The sequence below is a fragment of the Delphinapterus leucas genome, chromosome 3 (assembly GCF_059928025.1).
Source record: "Delphinapterus leucas isolate spDelLeu-1000000601 "Yukka" chromosome 3, BTC_Dleu_Yukka2, whole genome shotgun sequence".
In the NCBI taxonomy this organism is placed as follows: Eukaryota; Metazoa; Chordata; class Mammalia; order Artiodactyla; family Monodontidae; genus Delphinapterus; species Delphinapterus leucas.
In genome coordinates, this window is record NC_143131.1 from 93357399 (window position 1) to 93373564 (window position 16166).

The 16166-nt window shown below is 41.6% G+C and overlaps 1 protein-coding gene across 12 annotated transcripts in view; it reads right to left on the reverse strand.

Moving 5' to 3' along the window:
- Window positions 1-9942, reverse strand: part of APC (APC regulator of Wnt signaling pathway) — a 145782-nt gene extending 135840 nt beyond the window's left edge. For 7 of the 12 annotated variants that reach the window (XM_089908418.1, XM_089908416.1, XM_089908415.1 and 4 more), the window contains exon 1: window positions 9561-9672. Coding sequence is in view for 4 of the 12 variants with exons in the window: in XM_089908419.1 (XP_089764545.1) it covers window positions 9561-9725 (165 nt within the window). In the remaining 8 variants the exon portion in view is untranslated. Of the gene's footprint in view, window positions 1-9560 lie in introns of all 12 variants that reach the window. The other 5 variants (XM_089908421.1, XM_089908422.1, XM_089908420.1 and 2 more) reach the window with 3 other exon arrangements.
- Window positions 9943-16166: the final 6224 nt, after the last annotated feature.

Here is a 16166-nt window from a genome sequence, read left to right on the forward strand (position 1 = left end):
CCAGAATAGAAAATGAGGGTCAGCTCATTTTACAAGGCTAGCATAATGTTGACTGCTGATTTCAAATCCTGACAAGGACAATATAGGTCACGTCACTCATGAACACTGATGCAAAACCATTAGCAAAATATTAACAAACTGAATCCAGAAATATATAAAAAGAATAATACGGTAAAGCCAAATTAGGTTTATCTCAGGAATCAGGTTAGGTTTAGCATTTTAAATAATATATAATTCAACATATTAACATAGTAAAGGAGAAAATTCATATGGCAATGAAAAGCTTCAACAGCAACAAAAAAAAGCATTAAATTCAAACAGAACAAAACACAAAATTCTTAGTAAACTAGGTATAGGAGCAAACTTCTTTAACATGATAAAGGTTTTCACAAGAACAAAATAAAACAGAAAACGAACATTCTGCAAACATACTTGGAGTGAATGAGTAAAAGCTTTCTCTCTCTCTTTTTTTTTTTTGCGGTACGCGGGCCTCTCACTGCTGTGGCCTCTCCCGCTGCGGAGCACAGGCTCCAGACGCGCAGGCTCAGCGGCCATGGCTCACGGGCCCAGCCGCTCCACGGCATGTGGGATCCTCCCGGACCGGGGCACGAACCCGTGTCCCCTGCATCGGCAGGCAGACTCTCAACCACTGCGCCACCAGGGAAGCCCCAAGCTTTCTCTTTTGAGATCAGGAACCAGAAGGGAGAGTATCTCTGGGATGATGGCAGTGCTCTACTTCTTGACCAGAGTAATGACTTCATGTGTGTTTACAGTAACACATTAAATTCTTCGTTATGTTTTATGTACACTTTGAAATATATGTTAAAGACAAAAAAGAAAGAAATACTTGGAGATGAACAAAAGGTTGACCTAGGCTATCACTAAAGCTCAGCAACTCTGTAGGTCCTAATTTTTTCCCTGTTATGATTACTGTACTTTCAAACCACTTAACATTTATTGGGCCTATAAAACGTTGTACAATTTGGCAATATGTATCATAAACCTTAAAAATGTTTAATTGAATAAGGCCATGAAGCCTTATCCAGTTAACTCCATCATCTATAAGCCTATCCTAAGGAAAAAGACCAAGATAAAGAGAAAAAAAATCCATAATGTGTTAAGATGTTCATTGCCCATATGATAATAAAATAGAAAACAACTAAATAACCAACTACAGGAAATAGTTAAGAAAAATAATTTTTATAATGGGATTATTATACAGTCAATAAAAATAAGATTTACAAAATATTCCAAGAAATGTATATAACCTAATTTTTTAAAAATTAGAAATATATACACATGTTTATACTATAAAGGGGGGAAAAGTGCTGGGCACAGACAAAGGAGAAAATGAGAGAGAGAGGGAGGGAGGGTAGGGAAAGATGGAGGGAGGGGTTGGGAGAGACAAAAACTACACTGGTTTTCTTCATATGATAAGCTTATGAGTGTCGTGTGTACTTTTTTTTTATCTGTACTTTTTATTGCATTTCCTGAACTTTCTTTAATGACTACATAAAAATTTAGTAATGGGGTATATAAGAACTGAAAAAGGGGCTTCCCTGGTGGCGCAGTGGTTAAGAATCCACCTGCCAATGCATGGGACACGGGTACGAGCCCTGGTCCAGGAAGATCCCACATGCCGCGGAGCAAATGGGCCTGTGCACCACAACTGCTGAGCCTGTGCTCTAGAGCCTGTAAGCCACAACTACTGAGCCAGCGTGCCACAACTACTGAGGCCCATGTGCCTAGAGCCCATGCTCTGCAACAAGAGAAGCCACCACGATGAGAAGCCTGTGCACCACGACGAAGAGTAGCCCCCGCTCACCGCAACTAGAGAAAACCCGCGTGCAGCTACGAAGACACAACACAGCCAAAAAAAAAGAACTGAAGAAAATAATCACAAATCTAAAGTATCCTAAATATTAAAAAAAGTTACTTTAAAATATAACTTTAATATTTCAATTTTTATCTCAGTATGATTTTATTCAGATAAATTATTTTCTAACATTTAAATTGTGTAGTCTATTATATGCTAATTACTTAGAACAGAGATAATTTCTAATTATTTAGTATTTAAAATATTATAACTTTAATTAGATCCTCAAAGATATATCATCTCCAATTTTCTTGCTAATAACATTCCCATAATTGTACAACAGTTTGCTCCTTGACAGCTAAAGGAGAAAATGATCTATAAACAGGCTTCAAGTAGTTATTCCTATAAAAACAAAATAACTGTTAGTCTCTGAATATAAGACTGTTAATGGCTCCTCAGTTTCTTAAGCAGCCACTTTTCTACCTCGGTGTTGCCAACCCTGGTGTTTTCTGACCAGCTTTGAGAGATGTCGCAAGTAATTTGATATCAATAATAAAGTATAACTTTTTAAAGCTTATCATTAGAAATAATAATAAATCGAAGCAAACATAAGGTTATCCCCATATGACTTCCTATACTTTGCAACCCAGTATACTTTATTGAGAGAGAGAAAATACTGTAAAGATAAAGCTTACATGTTGGGAATTCCACATTCACTTATTCAATGTTTACTAAGCATCTATTAGAGGCCAGGAACTAGAGGCACTGTGCTAACAACTGAAATAGAGCTGAAAATCATTAGATCATAGCGTTGAATATAACTGGCATTTTAGCATTTAAAGCCTTGAACAGACTAACCCAATCCTACTTTTCACTACTCACCCAACACAAACTGTCTTCTTTAGTTCTCTGACTTTCTTTTAAAACACTGTAGACTTTGCCTGCTGCCATACCTCTGCTCAAGCTGTTCCCCAGCCTAAATGCTTTTTTGTTCATTCACCAGCACCTTACACTGTTCACCACAAGCCAGGCACTATGCTTGGCATGATAGAAGAAAAAAGTCTTTTCTATCCTTTGTATCCTTTGAAGTTCAGGTCAGTTCCACCTCTTTCTCAGAGATTTACTCACTACCCTCTCCATACTCGGGGATGCTATAACTATTATTGTCCAAAACAGTAGCTCCCAATCTTCGATATAAGAACCCATTTTTAGTACCAAAATGTTTCATGAATTCCATTCTCACTCCCCAGGTGATCTCATCTGGTCCCATGGCCCTAAATACCATCTATATACTGATAATTTCCAAATGTTTCCAAATGTTTATCTCTAGCATTGAATATATATACCTATTGAATGTCTCCAGTTGGTTTATGTAATAGGTATTTCAAACAAAGCCACATCCACAACAAATCTCCTGATTTAACTTTCCAAACCTGCTTCCCACCGAACCCTAACCCTTGCCCCATAGTCTCTATCTCAATAAGATATACCATCTTTCAACCAGTTGCTCATGTCAAAAATTTTGGAGTCATCCTTTATTTCTCTTTCCCTCACACTCCACATCAATTCCATCTATGAATTCTCATTACTTTACTTTCTAAATATACCACAAATCTGACCACTTCTCTGGCCCTCTACCACGACAACCCTGCCCAAGCACCATATTTCCGACCTAGATTACTGTAAGATTTTCCTAACTGGTCTTCCTGCTTCCATTCTTGCCTCATACAATCAATTTTCTACACATAGCCAGAGTAAACCTCTCAAAAAACAAGTCAAACCTGGATATTCCCATGCTCAACACCCTTCAATGGTTTCCATCTCACGCAATAAAATCAAGTCTTCAAATGACCTTCAAAACCCTACTTGATCTAACCTCTGTGTACCTGTCCTACCACCTCTTCTGCCACACTCCCCTTCTCTCTCTACTTCAGCCACACTAGCCTCCGTGTTGTTCTTCCAACATGCCAAAGACACTAACTTCTATCTTAGAAGTCGCTGCTTCTTCTACCTGAACATTTTCCCCCAGATAGTTCCATGGCTTACTCCACTTCATTTAGGTCTCTCAGCTCAAAGGGCTTCTCAAAAAGCTTTTCCTCACCAACCTGCCTGAAGTAGTATCCCATTACTTTTTATCCCCTGAAACCTATTTTATTTTACTTCAAAGCCTATTAGCTACCTGATGTGTGTGAGTGTGTGTGTTTGAGTGTGCACACATGTATAATGTCTACTGTCTCCCTCACTAACATTTAAGCTCAAAGAAAGCATAGGCTCTGTTTTGTTTCCCACTGTTGTCACATTATGCGCAAACAGCAGGCTCTCAAAAATATTTGTTGAATGAATGAATGATGGTAATTGGTTTTATTTTTGTTGAGAAAATAATGACAAAACACTACTAGAATTCAGTGAGGCTTTCAAATGAATTCATACGCAATCACAAGAGCATTACACACATACTTTGGTGGTAGAAGGAGTACAATGTTCGTAATTCAAGGTTCAATTAACAACTACTGAAGGAATGGGGCCTTCTTCTATTTCTCTGCCCCTTCCCCATATCCTTCCTCCATCATTCATTAATTCTTTCCATAAATGGTTACTGTGTACCATTAAGCCAGAGAGTATTCTGGACATTAAGAATACAAAGATAAGTAAGACAAGGTAGTTCACGAGACATAAAAATAATACCCATAGAGTATGACACGTAATAGAGATATATAAGTTGTAACATAACGGAGGAAGTAATCAACAAATACTTGCAAAATCAAATACAAAAGATATTCTTCACTTCACCTTATATACGAAATGAGGGTATTAAGTCTGAAAATGTTACAGTAATTTGCTACCATGAGATAAGCTAGCTTGAGAATGAAATCAAAACAAGGGGAATGACAGAGCAGAACGAATCACAGAGAAATTGAGCCAAGTCCTTGATGATTTCAGGCTGGATGAAGCCCTAGCTGAAGTTCAATTACAAGATCTAATCATGCCTTTTACTGTTTAAGCAGTTTGAATTTGGTTTTCTGTCACTTGTAATATAAGTATACAGATGAATCTCAGTGAATTCTTTCAAAAACCAAAGCATTTGCTATTTCAGTGTATAGGGATACTACTGGCATTTTGGAAGGGACAATTCTTGTTTTGTGGGCAAACATCACAGGACACTCAGTGTACCTGGTCTCTACCTGGTAATTGTCAGTAGGACCTCACAATCACTCTGACAACCAAAAATATCCCCATATATTTCCAAATACCTCCCACCTCCAAGGGGAACCACAATCTATTCCCTAAGTTGTTATATATATATATATCCATTTCTCACAGTGCATGCGTTAAGTGTACTTAACAACAACCTTAAAAGAACTGGGATATACCACTCAAATATCCTAATTTTATATAATAATCCAATTTTAATGTCACCTATGACTATCTTAATAATTGGCCAAAATCCCACGTATAGCTTATATCAACTCAGTGCTTTAAGTTTGCTAATACTACCTGAAAATTCTCATTTATTTAAGCTTACTTCTCCACACAATACTATCAAGATATGTCACTGACATTGTTGGTTACCTTCCCTGTAGCCATTCACCTAATTTCTTTCTAGACTGAAATGCCAGATATTGGTTTTCCCAGCCTCCCTGCAACTAGGGCATAAGCATGCCAGGATGACATCTGATACAGGGCTTCAGTGAAGGGTTTACTTGCCTCATCAAGAGATGGGAGGGCAAACTTCCTCCTGTCTTTGGTGGCTATGTAAGAAAGTGATGCCTGGAGCAGAAAGAGCAACATGCAGCCATGAGAGGATAAACCTGAGCACAAAGGTCAGCAGCTGTGGATAAAGATTAAAAGCACTTGGATCCTTGATAACATCCTTGTGCTGTTAAACTGACTCACCATGGAATCCTCCAACTGAACTTCTTTCTATGCAAGATACTGTTTAAATCAGTTAGTTCAGTATTACATAACCTGGGGCCCAACTAATATAAGGTATGTTCAAGCTCTGATATCTGAATGAAAGTGGGAGAAGAACCAAGATGACTACAAGGTTTCAAGACTGGGTGGCTGAGAGAAAGGTGGTTAGAAAAAGGAAATCAGGAGGAAAAGGAATATATATACCTTCACACATGCACATGTAAACACCTTAGGTGACGGTAGGTGGATGGAAGTCAAATTGGCTCAGTGTGGTATGAGGTAAGCTTACATTAGTACATCTAAGGTAGAGATATATATAGCAAGGGGTAGAAGGGAAGTAGTTACAGCACTGAGAAACACACACACAAAAATGATGGCTTACATCATTTAAAATAGGACATGATCACCAAGAGAACACAGTGAAAAGCAAAGAAACCCCTGAAAACGCTTGCTATCTCCCCATGATCCATTCCACCTCCCTCTCATTTTAGATGGGATTTATCCACTGATTGGGCCAGTTAGAATAGTTCCATCCCTCTTGACAAAGCTACTGTGACAGACTTGGCAGCATGATCTTCTCCATTTGTTCAATCAAAGTAAAGCTTAGGACTTTTGGGCAAAGGCTAGAAGAGAAGCTTTCTCTCTTTGAAAGTCAATGAAGAAGGGTTTAACACGAGCATTGCCGACACCTGTCTTTTTCTAGAAGGGAAGCCAGTCTGAGCATGAAGCCCAAACAGGAGGACAAAGTTTAGCGAAAAGCAGAAAACCAGAACCTCTGCCCTGATAACAAAGCTAAGTTTATGAACAAACTACTCTTTAAACCAATTCTACCTATGCACCTGCCAATTACCTGAGCTAATACATTTCTTTTGTTTTTACGTTCAGTTTGCATCCTAACTGATGTAGAAAACAGCTATGTTTAGCGGGGAGAGCAAAATCAAGACAGTGCAGGAAATGCACAGAAGTTTTCAGAGATGTAAGAGAATCAGGAAGCACAATGCACAAGAACCAAGAAATCAGATCATTTTATTCCTATAGAATGTATTTCAAAAATGGTCTAAGGAAACCAAGGATGACTGAGGAAAGGCCATTAGATTTGGTAATTAGACCGTCATAGGTGACTTAAAAAAGCAATTTCAGTGCTGAAATGGTAAAGGAAGTCAGAGTGTAAAGGAAAGAATAATTTATATTTTTAAGAACTCCATAATGTACCAAACCCTTGGAAAGACATGTAACATGGGTTAAACTCCTTCTATTACAACTCTGTGAGGTAACTGTAACATTCTATTTTATAGATAAAGAATAGAGTCTCAGTAGTAACTTGCCCACAGACACATAGCCAGTAAATTGGTTTTAGCAGACTTCAAAACCAGATCTATGTGGCTTAAATATCAATGTTCTTCCTACTATACCAGGCTCCTGGGCTTAAAGAATAAAAATACAGTGGCACAACAGGCTCAAGATTCAGACTGGCCTCCCTGAATTGCACAGCACAGAGCACTGTATTTTGGCAGCCCTGGAAAAGGTATACATAAACATGTATATAGGCTAGAGAGGGAGAGACTGAAAAAGGAGTGATGTTGGACAATTATGGAGAAAGAAAGATGGAGAGGGATGATTGTGGGCACATCTGGAGAAGGTTGCTCTTTAAAAAAAATGAAGGACATTTCTTCTCTTGAGATATAAGTAAATAAGGAAATGATACCAAGATAGAAAAGATTATACCTCAGATGGCTGAGATTTTTCTCAGGAAAGGAAGAGTTATTTGCTATAAAAACCTTCAGGAAGTAAGACAAAAAGGAACACAATCAACACTAAAGATCCAGCAGATAAGCAGAACACTAATTGGTATGGAAGCAAACCAATATCCTCACATAACTGTCTCTTGTATCCTTCAGGATTTCTGGGGTCAAACTGACAAAGCTAGTGATGAGACTTGTTCAGGACAGGGGACTAGAAAGGTAAATCTACAGAAAGTAAAGCATTCTAAAGCATCAATGACAGCTTGGTAAAAACTGATGACCATGGGATCCTAGTTACATGGGGAGGCAAATGAGTTGCAGCAGTAGGCTAATGGGTTGAATGAACAGAGAGACAAAGAGGGGTGTTTTCCTAAAGAGAGGAAGAGGGGGAGAGAAAGAGAGAGAAAACAGGTTCCATTAAGAGTGGAAGAGTGATTGTTTGTGGCCAGAAAGGTCTCGACACAATGCCCGGGGCAGTGAGCCACTGACTGGGGCTCAGCAGTCCTACATCCTTTCAGCTTAAAGCACAAAACTGAGAGACAACCAGCTCTAAAAACACGCAGTCCTTGGTTGTAGAAAAGTGAAGGCTAGCAACAAACAAATGAATTAATTAGCCCATACAGGAATCAAACATTAAACTACCTCCTCTCCTTTTAAAATGAACAATTCTAGCTCCAAAGTCAAAAGTCTACAATAAAGGGTAACGCAGATGTGTGTCATGAAGAATGAAAAGTAAAAAATCTGTCAAGCCAATTGTAACCCACCTGTTAAAGATTTTTAGTATAGAATTCAAATAGGGCAAGGATAGTTTGTGCTTTAATAACTTTGGAGAGCATCTAGCAGAGCTTCAACAAAATGATATCACTCAATTTAATGTTAATTTTAAAAGGTCCACCCATTTGCAATCTCAATGGATAAGATGCCATTTATATTTTTAACCTCATTTTTACCATTCTGGGGCTCTTGACACATTATCCAACTACAGGAAAAGATGGGAGAATCAGCCATGGCAACTTCCTCCCCAACCACTTCGATCCTGCAGTTTGCACTTATGAACTCTGGCAAGGTACCATGTTATTTAGGACAACTTCTTACACCAATAATTCTGACTACTCTTGCCCCAATATTAAAGGAAGGAGAAATAAGACTGGCACAGGCTAAATTTAACAGAAAATATCAAGTACTATAAAGATTGTTAAGTTGTAGCAACAACTGAGAATCCAAGAAATTTGAGAAGTTTTGAGTTTAAAAAGCTTTTTCTCCATTTTAGTCCTTTCTAAATAAAACAAAGGGCTTGGACAGTACGGGATTCTAAGGCTTCAGTGGACAATGTAAGCTAACACTGAATAAAAGAATCATTTAAATCACCCTTTCTTGTACTATTACATTTCTTACATTCATAAAGCCTTCTTTTAAAGAAACGAACACTTCCCAATTCTTTCCCTAGATCTATAACACTTACGTCCCCCACCCAAAGTTTACAGACCAGATTTGCGATAGTCAGAAAAAGATTAATTTAGATGATCAATCATTTGCCGTCACCGGCACCATTCCTCAACTCTGCAGGAGTTCGATGGGTCAAGGAGTCAAACTCTCCCAAACCATCCCAGTCTCCTGGGGACTGGATTCCCCCAACAAGGTGAACAAAATCCACTGGCCTCTGGATAACAAGCTTTTTCTTTGTAACTCTGTAAGCCAGACTATCGGCTAAGCTCCCCAGTTAAAAACTTTTAAAGGAAGCAAGAAGATCGAAACCAGGAAGATGGGGAGGTGACTAAAACAGGAGGACGACCCACCCACCTAACGCGAAGTAGAGACCGCTTGCAGGGCTGACGCTTCACTAGAACCCAGGAAAGGTGCGGAGGGCGTCAGGCGTCGCAACCCCCACCCAGTGGGTGAGAACGGAGGACCTGCAAAGCCAGGGGCCAACTGGAGGCCTGAAAGAGGGCGCGGGGCGGGGAGGGGGTGGGACGTGGACACAAGGCAGCGGCAGAGTCCAGCTGAGCACCACTAGGGTCTAAGTAACGGCGGGGCAAAGCCGACAAAGGTCTGCCAAAGGAGGAGACGCCGAAGCTTGCAGCTTCACTCACCTGCCAGACGTTCGCCCCGCGGACAGAAGAACGGACGCAGCCCCGGCACTTCCTCTCCTGCCGGACACAGCCCCTGCCGCCGCCGGGGCTCCAGGACCCGAGAGAACAGGGTGGTACCGAAGCAGACAACGCGGCGACCGGACCCGAGCCGAGGGAGGCGTACATAGGGGGCACCGGGGGGCTCGGGAAGGCAACTCTGTGCTTCGCCTTCCTTACCGGTAGCCAACAATGCTTCCCAGGAACAGCATCCTGCCAGCCTCAGCCCGCTGCTCCCGGGCCTTCACCCGCAGCTCCCCTCCCCAGCCCCCAGCAGCGGCCGGGTTTCCGGCGGCCACACCCCGCCCCCTCGCTACTTGGCCTCCGCCATCTTGTCGGAAGCGGGAAGAATGCAGTGCGCAGGCGTGCGCCGAGGTTGCCGGCGTCCGCTAGCCTCGCGGAGAGGGAACTATATAATGCGCAGCCGTGTCGGCCGCTGCGCACGGCTGTGTTCCGGTTCGGCGTCGCTGTCTTCTGCCTTGCACGGGTGCTGCCGGCTTTTCCTGAATTGTACTGCGGCCAGATTAATACACCCTTCTGCGCACCCCACAGTCATTCTGCAAAAACCTGTCTCGTGCCTACTATGTGCCAGGTCCCAGGCTAGGCGCTGATGATAGATTAGTAGAACTCGGCTCCAGCGGTAAAGATGCTCATAATCTAGTGAAAAAGAGAACTTTTTTTCTAGTGAGAGAGTAATTTCCTAAATTCTTGTTTTGTAACTGCACACGGCCTCCTCTCTCTTGACCCCGCAATTTTAATTCAAAACCTACCTCTTCTAGGAAGTCCTCCCTGTCACACAGTTTGATCAGTTCTTTTACCTTGCGTTACCTCTTTAGCTTTATTTCATTCAGCATTAATTCAACAAATATTTGAGTGTCTGTTATATACTAGATATGATTCTAGGTTTATAGCAGTAAGTAATATAAACTCATGGGACTTACATTCTAGGGGAGAAAATAAACAATAAAAGACTAAAAGAAATCAACAAAATAATGCTCGATAGTGAAAAGGGATGGGAAGATAACAAACCACAAAAAGATGATGGAGAGTGAGAAGTGGTAGTTAGCGAGCGATCTCTCTCCAGAGATGACACTTGATCTGAGGCCTGACTTACCATAGGGGCTAGAAGTCATGAGACCATCTGTGGCAGAACCTTCCAGACAGAGGAAACAGCAAAAGCAGAGGCGTGAGGTGGGAATGAGACCAGCACTTAAGGGACAGAAAGAATAGGTGGCATGGACACCTGGGGAGGAAATGAGGTCAGGGGGAGGCAGGGGCCAAATTAGGTAGGGCATTGAGGCCATGGTAAGAGTTGGAGTTTACTCCAAGCGGCCCCTCTGTCTCGGTGACACTGCCTGAACTACTTCCTCTTCAGTCACTTCTAGCTCCTGACTGTCTCACTGCACGTGCTGATTCCACTGTCTTGAAGACCCTTGCTCCGGTTCTTTACACATCTAGCTTGTCATCTTTCATGTTTCAGTTTAAATGTCACCTCAGAAAGGCTATCCTTCCTAAACTAAGTCTCCCTCCTGCCCTCTCATTAGTCTCCATCATTGCACCTGATCATTTCTTCCAGGGCACTCAATGTATTTTTAAATTATATGTTCATTATTCTTCACTGGCTCCCCACTAAACTGTGAACTCCACGAGAGAGGGAAGATGTTTCATGTACCAGTGAATACCCCATGCCTAGCTCCATGCCTGGCATGGGTGGTCACTCAATATGTTTGTTGTATTCATGAATGTGGAAGTTTGTCAGCATCTAAATAGTCAATGGTATACTACATTGTTTTGCACTTGTTGGCTTTTAAAATTAAATGCAAGTCATTTCCTGTTTATGTCTCCTCTGCTAGATTATAAATAGGAATGAGAGAGAGAGGGGGAGAGAGAGAGAGAGAAAGAGAATGAGATGAAAAAGAGTAGGTGATGGTGGGGTAGTGGGCAGAGATTGTATTGCATATTTTTTTAATAAATGTATTTTATTTATTTTTGGCTGCGCCGGGTCTTCGTTGCTGCACGCAGCCTTTCTAGTTGCGGCGAGCGGGGCTACTTTTTGTTGCGGTGCGCAGGCTTCTCATTGCAGTGGATTCTCTTGTTGCGGAGCACGGGCTCTAGGTGTATGGGCTTCAGTAGTTGTGGCTCGTGGGCTCAGTAGTTGTGGCTCAAGGGCTCTAGAGCTCAGGCTCAGTAGTTGTGCTGCACGGGCTTAGTTGCTCCGCAGCATGTGGGATCTGCCTGGACCAGGGCTCAAACCCGTGCCCCTGCATTGGCAGGCAGACTCCTAACCACTGCACCACCAGGGAAGCCCTGTATTGCATACATTGATATTTGCAAAACTAGAAGGACAAAGGCTTCAATTTAATGGAGCACCTATTATATGTGCTGTGTCCTCTGCTAGACACTTAATCCTCACTACACCCCTGCTAGGTAGTTATCCTTGTTTTTATACATAGAACACTTTAGAGAGATTAAGTCACTTGCCCAGCATTCTACATTAAGAGGTAGTGCCGAGCCTAAAGCCCATGTCCTTCCCATCTAGAGAAACTGGATTTCGAGATGGGTTTGTTTGGTGATTTGAGTCTGTGTCATTAGCAGGCTTTCATTAGCGATTTCAGCTACTGCCATTTAAGAATCCCAATCATACTGCTATTCTTGTGCAGGATCTCAACAAAGGGCCTGATTGGAAACTGTTGCCATTCTTTTCTTTCACACTAGAGCAGAGCTCATTTTACCATTTCCTTTTCATGTCTTTTTAAAATTTGTATTTCTTTTTATTAATAACTTTTATATGTTTCAAAGGAAAAGAGAAGATACAGAAAAATGGGTGCATTCCCTAAATGCTAGCTGCATCCCCTCAGTTAGGCTTGTTACTGTATGACTAACTCTTTCATCTAGGTTCCAAGTAATACTTTAGTGATCAAAGACAGTTCTCTGGCAAAGAGTGACAGGGTTACTGCAACAGTCACTTATCCCATCTACTCATCAGAATTATACACCATCGTCTGTATACTGTTAACTCACAATAACACACACTTGTCAACAAAACCCAGTTAGTCCATAAGCAAACCAAGTAGTAGGTGGGAATATATACCGAAAAAGTCTCCTCCACCTTCTACCCCACTGTAGTATGATTCCTCCTTGGAATAAATCCTGGAATCAAGGCAATGTCTTTGGTTACTATGGTATTCTCTCCTCTTATGGTTAACATCTGTTATGGGTTGAATATTCCCCCACCCCTCAAAAGATATGTTGAATTCCTAATCTCAATTACTAACCAGTATGAACTTATTTGGAAGTAGGATCATTGCAGATGTAATTAGTTAAGTTAAAATGAGGTCATATTAGGGCTTCCCTGGTGGCGCAGTGGTTAAGAGTCCGCCTGCCGATGCAGGGAACACGGGTTTGTGCCCCAGTCCGGGAGGATCCCGCATGCCGCAGAGCGGCTGCGCCCGTGGGCCATGGCCGCTGAGCCTGCTTGTCCGGAGCCTGTGCTCCGCAACGGGAGAGGCCACAACAGTGAGAGGCCCGCGTACCGCAAAAAAAAAAAAAAAAAAATGAGGTCATACTAGAGTAGGGTGGACCCCTAATCCAATAACTAGTGTCCTTATAAGAAGACAGCCATATGAAGAAAGAGACACACAGGGAGAAAGCCATGTGATGACAAAGGCAAAGATTGGAGTTATGTAGCTACAAGCCAAGGAACACCAAAGTTTGCCAGCCAACCACTAGAATTTAGGAAGAGGCAAGCAAGGATTTCTCTACAGGTTTCAGAGGAAGCATGGTCCTGTCAATACCTTGATTTCAGATTTATAGCCTCCAGAACTGTGAGACAATAAATACCCATTATTTTAAGCTTCCCAGTTTGTGGCACTTTGTTACAGCAGCCCTAGAAACAAATACACCATCATGTGTGTGTGTGTGTGTGTGTGTACATATATACACACACATATATATATGTATATGCTAGGGCCTGAAGTAGAGGAAAGAGGTGGGGATGAGCAGTGAGGAGTTCTGGGTTACTGTCTCAATTTGGCAGAAACCAGCTGCAGGACTTAGGGGCCAGTCCCTCTACCCCACGGAGCAAGTCCTCATCTGCATGAACAGGAATTATGATAGCTGCTCTGTCTACCTCAGAGCTCTGCAGCGATAGCTAACAAGTATTCCTCCAGAGATGATATAACCAAGATGACCTGACAGCTACTGAGAAACAATCATGCAAAAAAAAACCAGGGCTCCTGCCCTGGGGAATTTTACAGTCTGGCTGAGGAGAAAGGTACTTTCCTATGATAATATAACTAGCACAGGTCAAGTGTCAAGTGTGTAGTTTGGATCTGATTCACTGTTGATGTGAAAGAAGAATCTTTGTGGACTGGGGTGGAGAGGAGAGAATTCATGAAGAACCTTAGCAGAAAAGGCATTCGTTAGAAGAATATTGGGTGCCTGTAGGATATACAGGAGCAACACTCAACATTATGCCCAGAACTGGTCCTGAGGAGCCACCCCGGTATCCACTGCTGGATACAGATAACCAAAACTGGGACCACCAACACCACTTGACCTAGACACTGGATGATGTCACTGCTGCCCCGGAAACAGATACAGTTACTATCGCTGCCACTACTCTCATTAGAACAGAGAGTCACTGTGACTTCACCATGCTGGCTGTCAGTCCCAAGCCTGGGGACAAATGACTGACACAACCCAGTCCCATGTTAACACTCTAGCTCAATGCTGTCCAATAGAAATATAATGCGAGCCATATACATAATCCTAAATTTTCTAGGAGCCACATTAAGAAAATTAAAGAAAAAGGTGAAATTAATTTTAACAACATATTTTATTTAAGCCAATATATCCAAAATATTATCATTTCAACCTGTGACGCTACTGCATTTCATGTGCTCCATAGCTACATGTGGCTAGTGGCTATCATATATGACAGCACAGCTCTAACTGATAGGGAGGCTGGGAGAATGACCGCATGGACTTTGGATTTCCATTGTGAGAGGTGGGCTCTGCTTCATGAGGAAGGCAACTTCCCAGACACCAGAAGAGGGTTCAGATGCAGTCTTGTGAATGGAAGACAAAGTTGAAGGAAAACAAAGACTGGATTGTAGAGAAAGGGAAATGGTAGTGTAAGGACTTTCATTATGAGTCTTATCCTGTAGTGACTGGGAACCACAGAGGGTTTCTGAACTGGGGAAATCCTTTGAAAAAGTTTAAGGAAAGTACCATGCAGATACAGGTATAACTTCAAGAATACTAAAAGTGGAATTAGAATCCTGGATTTTAGTTATGCTTCCTATCTGTGCAGCCTTAGGCAGGTTGTCCCTCTGGATCTGTCTTCTCATCTTCAAGGATGGGGATGATGATATCTGTCTCTCAGGCTTGTTGTGAGGATTAAATGAAATATTGTATGTGAAAATGCATGGCACCTGCCAAGCATTCAATAAACGTTACTCAAATCTGGATGAATCTGAGTATTAGAGATCTAGATAAAGAGCAAAGAGGTTGAACTATTTCCCGAAAGCCAAGAGGAACATTCTAGGGTGAAAAATCAGAAATATGTATTTCAGATACTTCAATTCTGTCTTAGCTTGAACAAGTTAAAAAAATGTACTTGTTTCCTAAGTAGCCCATTTCTTCCTGGAAGCTTTTACTGGTCATTCCTGGCTGAAGGTGTTCTCTCTTTCCACAGTCCCGGGTTCTCCTTTGGGTAGTATGATATGGTGTGTAGGGCTCATGCCTCATCTTCTTCACCAGGTACATACATGAGGGCAGAATCCATGTCTCATTCATCCTTGTATCTATGCCCTACAATGTCTTGAACTGGAAGCATCCAAATAAACAAGATCAGCAAAATTTGATAATTTTAGAACTTGGTTGATGAGAACCATGAATATCCATTATACCATTCTTAGTGCTTCTGAGTATACTTGGAAACTTTCATAATAAAGAGTTAAGAAAAAAAGAAGACATCCAAGAAACTTCTGCTTCAAGATAGCAGACTAAGTACAAGTGTTTACCTCCCTTCTCTCTGTATCCCCTTAAAATGTCAGCAGGGCTTAATTTTCAATGAAACTAATGAAGGTTAGGCTTCAAAGACGCCCATTTGCACAGGCCCTTTCCAAGGTCCTGGAAGGTGCCTTAGCAATATGTTCATGTGTTTGTATGATTTTCTAAAACCTGCAAAAGTAATATATTTCAGCCACAATTGGTTAAGGGCATTGTCTCTTCCTACTCTGATTTCCCCTCTATCACAGTTCTCCTTGTGTCAGGTAGTATTAGAGTGGTTGGAGTCATTTTGGAATCCAGTTAAAGGGAAGTTGAGCTTGTGATACAATTTGTTAGAATTGAGTGGGAGAATATTTATATGATTCACAGTCACTTCTGTGAGTAGTATTTTATTGCTAGCCATCCTTGCAGAGGAATAGCTTCCAGGAATACTCCTCCAGCCATTGTCTGACTTTCCCAGTATCGTAACACCAAGGTGCAGGGCCAGAGGTTGTGCTGCAATATGAACACATCCCATGGCCCTTGTACCAGAAGTACAGAGCCAGAAGCTAGTCT